The 13,650-nt window shown below is 43.6% G+C and overlaps 1 protein-coding gene across 2 annotated transcripts in view; it reads left to right on the top strand.

Annotated features, from left to right (window-relative positions):
- cabp1b (calcium binding protein 1b) overlaps positions 1-13,650 on the top strand; it is a 42,838-nt gene extending 29,188 nt beyond the window's left edge. The window contains exons 2-8 of one of the 2 annotated variants that reach the window (XM_072658533.1): positions 5,950-6,108; positions 7,678-7,708; positions 9,375-9,518; positions 10,011-10,120; positions 10,339-10,413; positions 10,534-10,606; positions 12,765-13,650. In XM_072658533.1, coding sequence (XP_072514634.1) covers positions 5,950-6,108; positions 7,678-7,708; positions 9,375-9,518; positions 10,011-10,120; positions 10,339-10,413; positions 10,534-10,606; positions 12,765-12,790 — 618 coding nt within the window. In that variant the 3' untranslated portion in view covers positions 12,791-13,650. The remainder of the gene's footprint in view (positions 1-5,949; positions 6,109-7,677; positions 7,709-9,374; positions 9,519-10,010; positions 10,121-10,338; positions 10,414-10,533; positions 10,607-12,764) is intronic. The other variant, XM_072658534.1, reaches the window with a different exon arrangement.

The following is a 13,650-nucleotide window of genomic DNA, read 5'->3' as shown; positions in this document are numbered from 1 at the left end:
TTTTTTGGCCACACAATATATCAGTCAGTGCCCCGACACTCGTCCTCTATGCTGACTTTATTAGCTAAACAGTGTATCGGTTCGACCCGAGAAGATAACCCTTATTACATATCGTCTGATTTGATCCACTCAGCGATATATCGGTTCGACCCGAGAAGAAACACAGCGATTTGATTGGCTGTGATGTATCAGTCAGACGCTAGCAGTCTAGTATAGAGCAGTCTGACTGGCTAAACCATGTACTGGTCAGGAGATTGGTGATGGATGGTTCCTGCTGTCTGAGGTTCAGAGCAGGTTTGGCTCCTCCCTGTGTTTGGGATTAAAGCTTCTGACTGGAGAACTCTCCCTGAACCTCAGCTCCACCCTGCTGGACTCACAGATCACACACTAGACACACTGCAGTAATCTCCTCTGGGAGAACAATCAGCCCGAGAGCCAGAAGATCACACATTTAGAAAGTGTAAAATTAGAGCTGTCGCTGTTCACCCGGCCCAGAATTCTGCTCGGATCCGTACGGTACAGTACTGATCAATACAGTCCATCATCGGTTTACCATAAATTGCCCGGGTGGTCCCGCTTTGGCGGCAGTTGGAAAATGAGCGGCTTTACTGCAGATGCGTTGGAGGGGGCGTGTGCTAGTCTGCCTTCACTGGTGACGGGGGGCATCACATGTGATGGAGGGGGGATCACGTACGGGTCGGATAATTGGCGGCACAAACTGGGAAACAAATGAGAGGATAAAATTTATTAAAAAAAAAAAAAAAAAACCTGATTCAGTAAAATACAATCACTGATCTGAGGTCTGCTTTACCTCCACTGACTGAATTACAAAGAGATATCACATTCAGACAGGAAGTGATGTCATTCAGCTTCAGAGGAGCAGAGAGGAAAATATTATCAAATGTTATCAAATAAAAATATAACTGAAACTATAGAGGGCTGTGTGTGTGTGTGGGTGTGTGTGTGTGTGTGTGTGTGTGTGTGGGTAAAAGAGCAGTAGATAAACTCTCACAGATGGAGTGTGTACGGGTCATGCTCAAGTAGAGGACAGATGCTGCTTTTACACACAAATGAATGGCAAATGGTGAGCGGCAATGAACACACACACACTCACACACACACACACACACACACACACACACACACTCACACTCACACACACACTCACACACAGCTGAATGCTGTGCTGATGATCAGAGTGTGTAAATGTCTGCGGTTCTGGACCTCAGAGTGCACAGACACTGATTACTTTTGCCCCATGAAGTTGTTCAGAGCAGCGGTGGTGGAGCCGATGTTCTAGATAACAGTGAGTCGCCTCCTCACGGTGTGAGAGTGATGATTCACACATGCAGTTAGCATCTACATTAGCGGCGTCGCTCTACTGTACACGTAAACAAACGCCTGACACAACAACAAACGCCACAGGAGTGGGCGGAGCCTGGAGAATGTACACTATATGGACAAAAGTATTGGGACACCTTCTGAAATCAAGGGTATTAAAAGAGTTTCTCCTGCTTCTGTTGGAGTGACTGTCTCTACTGTCCAGAGAAGAAGACTTTCTACTAGATTCTGGAGGAGCATTGCTGTGAGGATTTGATTGGATTCAGCAACAAGAGCAAAAATGCTGCATGATGATCAGCACCCCACCTCATCACCCCCACCTCCCCAACTCATCCCAAAAGTACTGGATGGAGCTCCTCCATCATCATTCTAGAGAGCACAGTTCTTCCACTGCTCCACAGCTCCACAGCTTTATACCCCTCTAGCCCACGCCTGGCATTAGGCAGCATGGAGCCAATAGGGTCATGATGTTGATCTGCTCCAGAGAGTCCTATTCTATTGGCAGTTCATCTGTGTGTGTGTGTGTGTGTGTGTGTGTGTGTGTGTGTGTGTTTACATTGCAGCAGTCGTGCCCTGGGCCTATAGGCTAATTGGTCATTATAATGTTATGCATGGCTAGTTGTGTTCTCGTCTTTGTTGAACTGAACAATAAAGGCAGATAAACTCCACGGCCCCGCTGTTCCAGCGGTCAGTCCATTTAAAGGGCCGCTATCATGGACAGCTGATTTTCCCCTCTCAGCTCCAGGGTAAAGAACCATCAATATTTACAAATAATCTAAATATTAAAAATATCCAAACTTATAAATATCACTATATAATAAATATTGATGGTTCTTTACTAAATTAAGAATGCAGCTGAGAGGGGAAAATCCCTTTAAACAGACTGACCGCTGGAACAGCGGGGCCGTGGAGTATATCTGCCTTTATAACAGCAGTCTATAGAAATGTAATCACCCTCAGTTTATTACACATGTAATAACATAAGAGAACATGCTGTTACGTCTTTTGAGATGTAATTGTGTAATTTCGTGAGTTAATTACATGTTAATTACATGTATGTTTAATTAAACTGCACGACTGTAATCCATCTGGATCAGTGAAGACGCCACCAGTAGTTACACTGCTATTGCCTAGAACTAATTATTAGAGATAATCCACATAAAGTGGAACCAGTAATTAAATGTATTTAATATTTCAACAGATTATTTATTTATTTAGAGTGATTATGTGTTTGTTTAAACAGGAAACTATGTGTAAACAGTTGGATGTGATATAAGCCCTCAAGCGAAATTAGAAACATACAGAATAAAACAATATAAAGTGAGTAATAATGTCTAGAAATGCCTCATAATGAGACATATTCAATATTTTACCCAGATTTATGATGATTACACATATTTTAGAATGTATATATGATCTGAAATATATTCCAGAATAGTTTTATTAAAATCATTTCTGTAAATATATTGTATATTTAATAAGATAAAGGCTGAAGTTAAAGTCCATTAACACCATTTAAACAGAGGAGCAGCTAACAGACACAGTCACATCAATAATTCAGTCTCCAGTGGAGTTTGAATGGCAGCTGCCAGGCTGATTCGAGCAGTGTGTGTGTGTGTGTGTGTGTGTGTGTGTGTGTGTGTGTGTGTGCGTGTGTGTGTTATACTGTAGTTGAATGAAGATCAGTATGGTGAAGTTCAGAACAGACTGTGACCATATATACACTCTCTCTCTCTGTTAGTCTATCTCTGTCCATCCTACTGTTTTTATAATCTCAATGGTCCCTATGGCTACTTTTACATTACCCGTCCTAAAGAAACCCTGTGTTCACATTACCCGCCCTAAAGAAACCCTGTGTTCACATTACCCGTCCTAAAGGAACCCTGTGTTCACATTACCCGTCCTAAAGGAACCCTGTGTTCACATTACCCATCCTAAAGGAACCCTGTGTTCACATTACCCGTCCTAAAGGAACCCTGTGTTCACATTACCCATCCTAAAGGAACCCTGTGTTCACATTACCCGTCCTAAAGGAACCCTGTGTTCACATTACCTGTCCTAAAGGAACCCTGTGTTCACATTACCCGTCCTAAAGACGGGTGAACCCTGTGTTCAACCCTGTGTTCACATTACCCGTCCTAAAGGAACCCTGTGTTCACATTACCCGCCGTAAAGGAACCCTGTGTTCACATTACCTGTCCTAAAGGAACCCTGTGTCCACATTACCCACCCTAAAGAAACCCTGTGTTCACATTACCCGCCCTAAAGAAACCCTGTGTTCACATTACCCGCCCTAAAGAAACCCTGTGTTCACATTACCCACCCTAAAGAAACTCTGTGTTCACATTACCCGTCCTAAAGGAACCCTGTGTCCACATTATCCATCCTAAAGAAACCCTGTGTTCACATTACCCGTCCTAAAGAAACCCTGTGTTCACATTACCCGTCCTAAAGAAACCCTGTGTTCACATTACCCGCCCTAAAGAAACCCTGTGTTCACATTACCCGCCCTAAAGAAACCCTGTGTTCACATTACCCGTCCTAAAGAAAACCTGTGTTCACATTACCCGCCCTAAAGAAACCCTGTGTCCACATTACCCACCCTAAAGAAACCCTGTGTTCACATTACCTGTCCTAAAGAAACCCTGTGTTCACATTACTCGCCCTAAAGAAACCCTGTGTTCACATTACCCGTCCTAAAGAAACCCTGTGTCCACATTACCCACCCTAAAGAAACCCTGTGTTCACATTACCCGCCCTAAAGGAACCCTGTGTTCACATTACCCGTCCTAAAGGAACCCTGTGTTCACATTACCCGCCCTAAAGAAACCCTGTGTTCACATTATCCATTCTAAAGAAACCCTGTGTTCACATTACCCGCCCTAAAGAAACCCTGTGTTCACATTACCCATCCTAAAGAAAACCTGAGTTCACATTACCCGCCCTAAAGAAACCCTGTGTCCACATTACCCACCCTAAAGAAACCCTGTGTTCACATTACCTTTCCTAAAGAAACCCTGTGTTCACATTACTCGCCCTAAAGAAACCCTGTGTTCACATTACCTGTCCTAAAGAAACCCTATGTTCACATTACCCGTCCTAAAGAAACCCTGTGTTCACATTACCCGTCCTAAAGGAACCCTGTGTTCACATTACCCGTCCTAAAGGAACCCTGTGTTCACATTACCCGCCCTAAAGAAACCCTGTGTTCACATTACCCGTCCTAAAGAAACCCTGTGTTCACATTACCTGTCCTAAAGAAACCCTGTGTTCACATTACCTGTCCTAAAGAAACCCTGTGTTCACATTACCCGTCCTAAAGAAACCCTGTGTTCACATTACCCGTCCTAAAGAAACCCTATGTTCACATTACCCGTCCTAAAGGAACCCTGTGTTCACATTACCCGCCCTAAAGAAACCCTGTGTTCACATTACCCGTCCTAAAGAAACCCTGTGTTCACATTACCCGCCCTAAAGAAACCCTGTGTTCACATTACCCGCCCTAAAGAAACCCTGTGTTCACATTACCCGTCCTAAAGAAACCCAGTGTTCACATTACCCGCCCTAAAGAATCCCTGTGTTCACATTACCCGCCCTAAAGAAACCCTGTGTTCACATTACCCGCCCTAAAGAAACCCTGTGTTCACATTACCCGCCCTAAAGAAACCCTGTGTCCACATTACCCACCCTAAAGAAACCCTGTGTTCACATTACTCGCCCTAAAGAAACCCTGTGTTCACATTACCTGTCCTAAAGAAACCCTGTGTTCACATTACCCGTCCTAAAGAAACCCTATGTTCACATTACCCGTCCTAAAGGAACCCTGTGTTCACATTACCCGTCCTAAAGGAACCCTGTGTTCACATTACCCGCCCTAAAGAAACCCTGTGTTCACATTACCCGTCCTAAAGAAACCCTGTGTTCACATTACCCGCCCTAAAGAAACCCTGTGTTCACATTACCCGCCCTAAAGAAACCCTGTGTTCACATTACCCGCCCTAAAGAAACCCTGTGTTCACATTACCCGTCCTAAAGGAACCCTGTGTTCACATTACCCGTCCTAAAGAAACCCTGTGTTCACATTATCCATCCTAAAGAAACCCTGTGTTCACATTACCCGTCCTAAAGAAACCCTGTGTTCACATTACCCGTCCTAAAGAAACCCTGTGTTCACATTACCCGTCCTAAAGAAACCCTGTGTTCACATTACCCGTCCTAAAGAAACCCTGTGTTCACATTACCCATCCTAAAGAAACCCTGTGTTCACATTACCTGCCCTAAAGAAACCCTGTGTTCACATTACCCATCCTAAAGGAACTCTGTGTTCACATTACCCATCCTAAAGGAACTCTGTGTTTAGGGCTCTATATAATACAGTGTTTCCAGACCACACTCGACTGAGACAGGAACCGCTTTTAGACTCGGACCGGGGTTTACAAACCATGACTGTAAAGCTTTGGATGCGTTTTCCTGAGTCATTCACAAGTGCTGATAAAAAGGCTGACCCCTGCAGGCCGCTGGTGGTAGTGGACTGTGATTTATGCCTTTTTGAGTTCGTAATGTGACCATAGCCTGATTGTGTCCCCTGGCTCGTCCTGCCCCGGTCAGGACCGTAAGCGGAGCTACAAAGCGGTGCAGTCGTGTGATGAAGCTGCACCGTCAGGCGACGCCCTCGTAGCGCTGGCGAACAACTCCACCTACATGCACAACGTCCTGGGACCCGCATGCATCTTCCTCCGCAAGGGCTTCGCAGAGAGCCGGCAGGCTGTACGTAAGTGTGGACGCACACACACACACACACACACACACATATATGCAGTTTAAAATGTATATGTATGCACACAACCATGCACACACAAATGAAAGGGTAATCAGCAGATTAATGAGGCAGTCGTTACTTCAGCCACTGTCCAAAACAGCACCAATAGAAAGTGACAGTAAAAGCGTCCGGATGTACCGGCACCCCTGTAACCCCTGTAGGGGGCCACAGGACCCTCTTACTGTAGGGGTTCAGCGTTCAGGTCTGTGCAGGTCCTCTTTTGGACGCCACATGTCGAGGTGAGCCGGGCCACACAGATGTTTAATTTTTCTATTCTTGATATTTGATTTGATCACCTTTGATCCTGTTTATTTAAAATGTTTATGTTTCTGTGAAGATTATATTACAAATTTATTTATAGATATTTATTATAAAATAAAGGTGTAAAAACACTTTAAAATAAGCTTTTCCTCTAAAAGTTCAACTTTACAGTAGAAGAGAAAACATCTCATTTTAAAAGGAGCCAATAAGAAGAATTTGTATTTAAAGTTGTTTTGGAGAGTTTCCATTGGTCCATTCATTATCACATGTTCACACAGTGTATCGATCAGCTGCTGCATTTAAACCATGTAGAAAAAGAAAAATAGGGGAAAATATGAAGTTCAATTATTGATCATTTATGTCTCAAGCTTATCATCAATAATAGTCATTTACCATCACATAGTCAGTAATTCACATTTTACACCCATAATGCACTGTTTATCATTTAGCATAGACAGTTAATCACCATTAATAATCATTATTATTTTTTAATATTAGTACATTATATTTATATTTAAACATTTTCAAAACTAATATTAATCTTCAGTATGTCACTAATGAAGTGGGTACGTATTGAAATGTTACTATTAATAAACCTATTAACAATCATAAACAAAGGGCTGTATGATTCTTATATAACTTTAAATATTATGTACAATATATACCTTAAATATCTGATCCTGTTATCAAATCTTATCAAGTGTTTTTATTATTGTTGTTGTTGTTGTTGTTGTGTGCAGATGTGAGGTGTGTGAGTAGGAGTGTGTAAATGTGAACAGTGTGAAACGCTGGGTTATGAGAGAGCAGTGCTGGTGAATAAGTGTGTGTGACGTTTGCTGTTGGAGATTCTGCTCTGATGGACGTGTTGACCTTCCAGTGGTCCAGCGTTGCCTTTTGCAGTGTGTGTGTGTGTGTGTGTGTGTGTGTGCTTGGTGGTGATGTGCCATGTGCAGTGCCAGTCTGCTGCTGGAGCTGCAGGCGGACTCCTCTCATCTGCAGCTGTAGTATGGCATGGGACGTGTGCATTTGGGGTGGGCATTGGGGTGGAGGTGGGGATGTAGGGGTCAGGGTCATGTGATCAGAGTTAAAGGGGTACTGCAGTAGTGCAGTAGTGTATATTAGGATGCTGCTTTAACGCACAGGTGAACTGCTCACATGCCTCCTCAGCACAGATACATGCAGCCCTCACTGACACAGGGTTAGGGGTGCTGTCAGACGGGGGGCTTCTGTAAATGATGGTGTCGTTTGTGTTTCAGGACAGAGAGCTGAGGCCAGAGGAGCTGGATGGTAAGATCTATCATACCTACATCATCAATAATCCTGATTCTTAAAGAACTACAACACAACACACACTGTTCACTGTTCACACACTGTTCACACACACACTGTTCACACACACACTGTTCACACACTGTTCACACACACACTGTTCACTGTTCACACACTGTTCACTGTTCACACACTGTTCACACACACACTGTTCACTGTTCACACACTGTTCACTGTTCACACACTGTTCACACACACACTGTTCACACACACACTGTTCACTGTTCACACACTGTTCACTGTTCACACACTGTTCACACACACACTGTTCACTGTTCACACACTGTTCACAGTTCACACATTGTTCACACACTGTTCACACACACACTGTTCACTGTTCACACACTGTTCACTGTTCACACACTGTTCACACACACACTGTTCACTGTTCACACACTGTTCACTGTTCACACACTGTTCACACACTGTTCACACACACACTGTTCACTGTTCACACACTGTTCACTGTTCACTCACTGTTCACACACACACTGTTCACTGTTCACACACTGTTCACTGTTCACACACACACTGTTCACTCACTGTTCACACACACACTGTTCACTGTTCACACACTGTTCACTCACTGTTCACTGTTCACTCACTGTTCACACACACACTGTTCACTGTTCACACACACACTTCACTGTTCACACACTGTTCACACACTGTTCACTGTTCACACACTGTTCACTCACTGTTCACTCACTGTTCACACACACACTGTTCACTGTTCACACACTGTTCACTCACTGTTCACACACACTGTTCACTGTTCACACACTGTTCACACACTGTTCACTGTTCACACACTGTTCACTCACTGTTCACTCACTGTTCACACACACACTGTTCACTGTTCACACACTGTTCACTCACTGTTCACACACACACTGTTCACTGTTCACACACTGTTCACACACTGTTCACTCACTGTTCACACACACACTGTTCACTGTTCACTCACTGTTCACACACACACTGTTCACTGTTCACTCACTGTTCACAGCCAAAATGTAACATTAAAATATTATATTAAATTATTGTATTATTGATTAAACTGGACAGCCAGTTTGGTTCTTGACCAGCATGGCATATGTTTTCTGCTTCCAGCTGCTCTACTAGCAAGTCCAGCCCTAAAGACCAGCCCAGTCATCAAGCTGGTCACTGGTTAACTAGCATGGTCATGGTCGCCCAGTCAAACCATTAAACTCAGATAAAAACATATACCCTATACTGGTCACCCAGCTTAACCTACCAGATGAGCAAATATAAGGAATTAATATCAGTGGATTTGGAAGCCGCTCTGGGCGAGAGCTGGACATTTTATTAGTTCTGTTATTTGAATATCAAAATAAAGATTATTAAAATATGCTAACTATGAACTGTTTCAGATAATAATAATAATAATAATAAACAGCAGAAGGGTGATGTACCATTACTCCATTTTTCTTGAATTGAAAGTGGACGTTTTCGTGAGTTTGGCCTCATGAAGGACATCAGTAGAGCAGCAGTAGAGCAGCACAGCTAACAGCTGGTCAGCTATGCTAATGGCAGAACGCAGATCAGACACGTTCAGAGCGAGAGCAGTGTGTGAGACTGTACGGTGTGTGTGTTTGTGCAGAGCTGCGGGAGGCGTTCAAAGAGTTCGATAAGGACAAGGACGGCTTCATCGGCTGTAAGGATCTGGGGAACTGCATGAGGACCATGGGATACATGCCCACTGAGATGGAGCTGATCGAGCTCAGCCAGCAGATCAACATGAACCGTACGTGTCCAGAGGGTCTAAAATGGTCCTCGATGGTCGAGGTGGTTGAGATGATGGTCATTAAGGTGAAAACATGCCCTATTCTGGTAAATCAGCTGGTTAAACTGGTCAACCAGTATGGCTCTTGACCAGGATAGTGTATGTTTTCATATGAGTTTGGTGGACCAGCTGCTCTGGTCACACTGGTGGACCAGCTTGGTCAGAGTGGAAATGCTGGTAGCTAAACCATCAGATAAAAACATACCCTACACTGACCACCCAGCGTAACCAACTGGACCAGTTTGAGGTGTTTGAACAGGAATGCTGACCCATTTAAGGTGGAATGGAAAATAAATAAAAAATAAAGAAAGGTGAAAGGATGGATGCCCATTGTATACGCACTGTTAGCATCATGCTAATCTTGAGCTATAAGCTTCCATTAGCTGACACGTTTGTTCAGAACTGGTTTGGATGCTGGGTTTGAGTGGGATGTGCTGGTTTCTGTGTGTGCAGTGGGAGGTCATGTGGACTTTGAGGACTTTGTGGAGCTGATGGGACCCAAGCTGTTAGCGGAGACGGCTGATATGATCGGTGTGAAGGAGCTGAGGGACGCCTTTAAAGAGGTGAGCACTGGACACTTCTTTCAGCGTCCAGCTATGAAGACAAACCAGTGTGTCCAGTGTCAGCTTATTACATTACTCCCAGTGTATTGTGCAGCTCCATTGTCACAGTTTCTGTTGTCATGGCAACAGTTAAATTTCATCATTTGATAAAAATCTGATCACGTCTACCTGGTTTTCTTAATGAATCAGAAACAGTAACATGACCGTTTGCTTCTCAGTTTGACACTAATGGAGACGGTCAGATCAGCACGGCCGAGCTGCGGGAGGCCATGAAGAAACTTCTGGGACAGCAGGTCAGTCAGTACCTCTCTCTCTCCTCTCTCTGGTCGAGTCTGTGCTGTGTCTTACTCCTCCCGTGTCTGTCGGTGTGTGTGTGTGTGTGTGTGTGTGTGTGTGTTTGTCCTGCACTCCAGGTGGGCCACAGAGACCTGGAGGACATCCTGCAGGACATCGACTTGAACGGAGACGGTCATGTGGACTTTGAAGGTGACTCATAGACTCATAACACGGGCTGGCTGACCACTTCATTTGTCTAGTTAATGGGGCACATAAAACCTTTAGTTAATGGTCTTTTCTCACGTGGTTGCTAGGGTGTTGCAAGGCAATTGCTATGAGGTTGCTATGCAGTCATTGTAACAGTGAAAACCCTAGAAACTACTATTGGTTGTGCAGTTGAAGGTGGTTGCTAGGGTGTTGCTTTGGAGTTGGTAAGCAGTTGCTATGCAGCTTATGTAGCTCATTTGTCCTGCCTCTAGTGGACCGTGCATTTGGTTGTCTTGTGCTTGTACAGAGCAATGACAGTCTCTCTATCCATTCACAGTGTGTGTTACGAGGTGTGCGGTGGTGTGTGTGTGTGTATGTGTGTGTGTGTGTGTGTGTGTGTGTGTGTTTGAGTGAGGAGCAGAGCATCTCGGCTTTCTGCCAGATTATCTTCCATCAGAGGGATTATTTCACCTCCTAGATTACCCCTCAATAAATGAGCAGAAAGACGCAGAGGACAGAAATAGCAGCTGCTGCTCTTCCTGCAGGACACACACACACACACACACACACACACACACACACTCCATGAACTAAACGAGTGTGACAGTGCAACACCCAGAGGCTTCAGCTCACTCTGACTGCACGCGAGGACGAACACAAACACTGTTATTCATTTTATATTCAGAATATATATAAAGCAGCTCAGAATGGACTCTGACTCTGTTCACTATCTCGCCCTGTTCAGTATATAGTGTACTATGTTGTCTGACTCTACACCCTGTTCACTATATAGTGTACTATGTTGTCTGACTCTACGCCCTGTTCACTATATAGTGTACTATGTTGTCTGACTCTACGCCCTGTTCACTATATAGTGTACTATGTTGTCTGACTCTACGCCCTGTTCACTATATAGTGTACTATGTTGTCTGACTCTACGCCCTGTTCAGTGTATAGTGTACTATGTTGTCTGACTCTACGCCCTGCTCACTATATAGTGTACTATGTTGTCTGACTCTACACCCTGTTCACTATATAGTGTACTATGTTGTCTGACTCTACGCCCTGTTCAGTATATAGTGTACTATGTTGTCTGACTCTACGCCCTGCTCACTATATAGTGTACTATGTTGTCTGACTCTACACCCTGTTCACTATATAGTGTACTATGTTGTCTGACTCTACACCCTGTTCACTATATAGTGTACTATGTTGTCTGACTCTACGCCCTGCTCACTATATAGTGTACTATGTTGTCTGACTCTACGCCCTGTTCACTATATAGTGTACTATTTTGTCTGACTCTACGCCCTGTTCACTATATAGTGTACTATGTTGTCTGACTCTACGCCCTGCTCACTATATAGTGTACTATGTTGTCTGACTCTACACCCTGTTCAGTATATAGTGTACTATGTTGTCTGACTCTACGCCCTGTTCACTATATAGTTTACTATGTTGTCTGACTCTACACCCTGTTCACTATATAGTGTACTATGTTGTCTGACTCTACGCCCTGTTCACTATATAGTTTACTATGTTGTCTGACTCTACACCCTGTTCACTATATAGTGTACTATGTTGTCTGACTCTACACCCTGTTCACTATATAGTGTACTATGTTGTCTGACTCTACACCCTGTTCACTATATAGTGTACTATGTTGTCTGACTCTACGCCCTGTTCACTATATAGTTTACTATGTTGTCTGACTCTACACCCTGTTCACTATATAGTGTACTATGTTGTCTGACTCTACGCCCTGCTCACTATATAGTTTACTATGTTGTCTGACTCTACGCCCTGTTCAGTATATAGTGTACTATGTTGTCTGACTCTACGCCCTGTTCACTATATAGTTTACTATGTTGTCTGACTCTACACCCTGTTCAGTGTATAGTGTACTATGTTGTCTGACTCTACGCCCTGTTCACTATATAGTGTACTTTGTTGTCTGACTCTACGCCCTGTTCACTATATAGTGTACTATGTTGTCTGACTCTACGCCCTGTTCACTATATAGTGTACTATGTTGTCTGACTCTACGCCCTGTTCAGTATATAGTGTACTATGTTGTTCACCCTGTTCACTATGTCTTGTTTGATATCATGCTCTGTTCACTAAAATGACCTAAAAGCTGTGATTTATCTGTTATGTCCAGAGTTTGTGCGGATGATGTCTCGCTGAAACCAGACCTGAGTGGCTGCAGATTAGAGCTGGACTTTCCTGTCCTTCACTAACAGGATGGACGAAGGAGGAAGGGAAACTCGAGAAACGACTGTGTCCTCACCAGATGGACTTCTGGAACGCAACCTCTGACCTCAATGACCCCAAACCGAGGGCCCAAACGCACCACTGCCCTCCAAACACACTCCACACGGCCTGCGGGCCAGACTGGGTCAGCTGATGCTGGAAACTGCCCTGACTGTCCAGCTCAAAGAAAAGCACTGACCATTTCCTTTTCAGCTGTGAATCTGTGACCAATTGCTCTGCAGGAAAACCAGAGCTTTTATAGCACTTTCCATCTCTGCACTACAACCAACATATCTCGTGGATGAAGAACGCCACAAACTACTGCAATATTATAATTGATTGATTGATTAATTGATTGATTTGTGATTCTCATGTTCAGATGTCAGGCTGTTTGTTTGTTACTATGTGAGAGTCTGGTTGAGTGTGATATCTGTTCTGAGTGATATATATTTACATGCGAATATCATAACTGTCCAAAACATCCTCCCAACAAAACCCCCACAACCTTCCACTGACTTAATTCGAGAACACCCGCTAATCTTTAATCACAGGATGAATTGACCAACACAAATTATCCAAAATGACTTATTACATTAATATACACTAAACGTGTTTTTGTCTCCTGAGGTTCTATTTTAACAGCAGCTTGTGGTGTGTTTAAGTCTGCATTTGTGATTAATATTATAAGAGCCTGACAGATCTTAGACCGCGTCCACGCTGCAGGTTTTTTAATAATTTTAATGAAATTCATGTTTTAAAATATCAAATTTACACATTTGCATTACAGTTTCTTG

This window comes from Salminus brasiliensis, chromosome 16 (assembly GCF_030463535.1).
Source record: "Salminus brasiliensis chromosome 16, fSalBra1.hap2, whole genome shotgun sequence".
NCBI lineage: Eukaryota > Metazoa > Chordata > Actinopteri > Characiformes > Bryconidae > Salminus > Salminus brasiliensis.
Note: the sequence above shows the minus strand (reverse complement) of the source record. Positions and strands in the feature narration are given on the sequence as shown.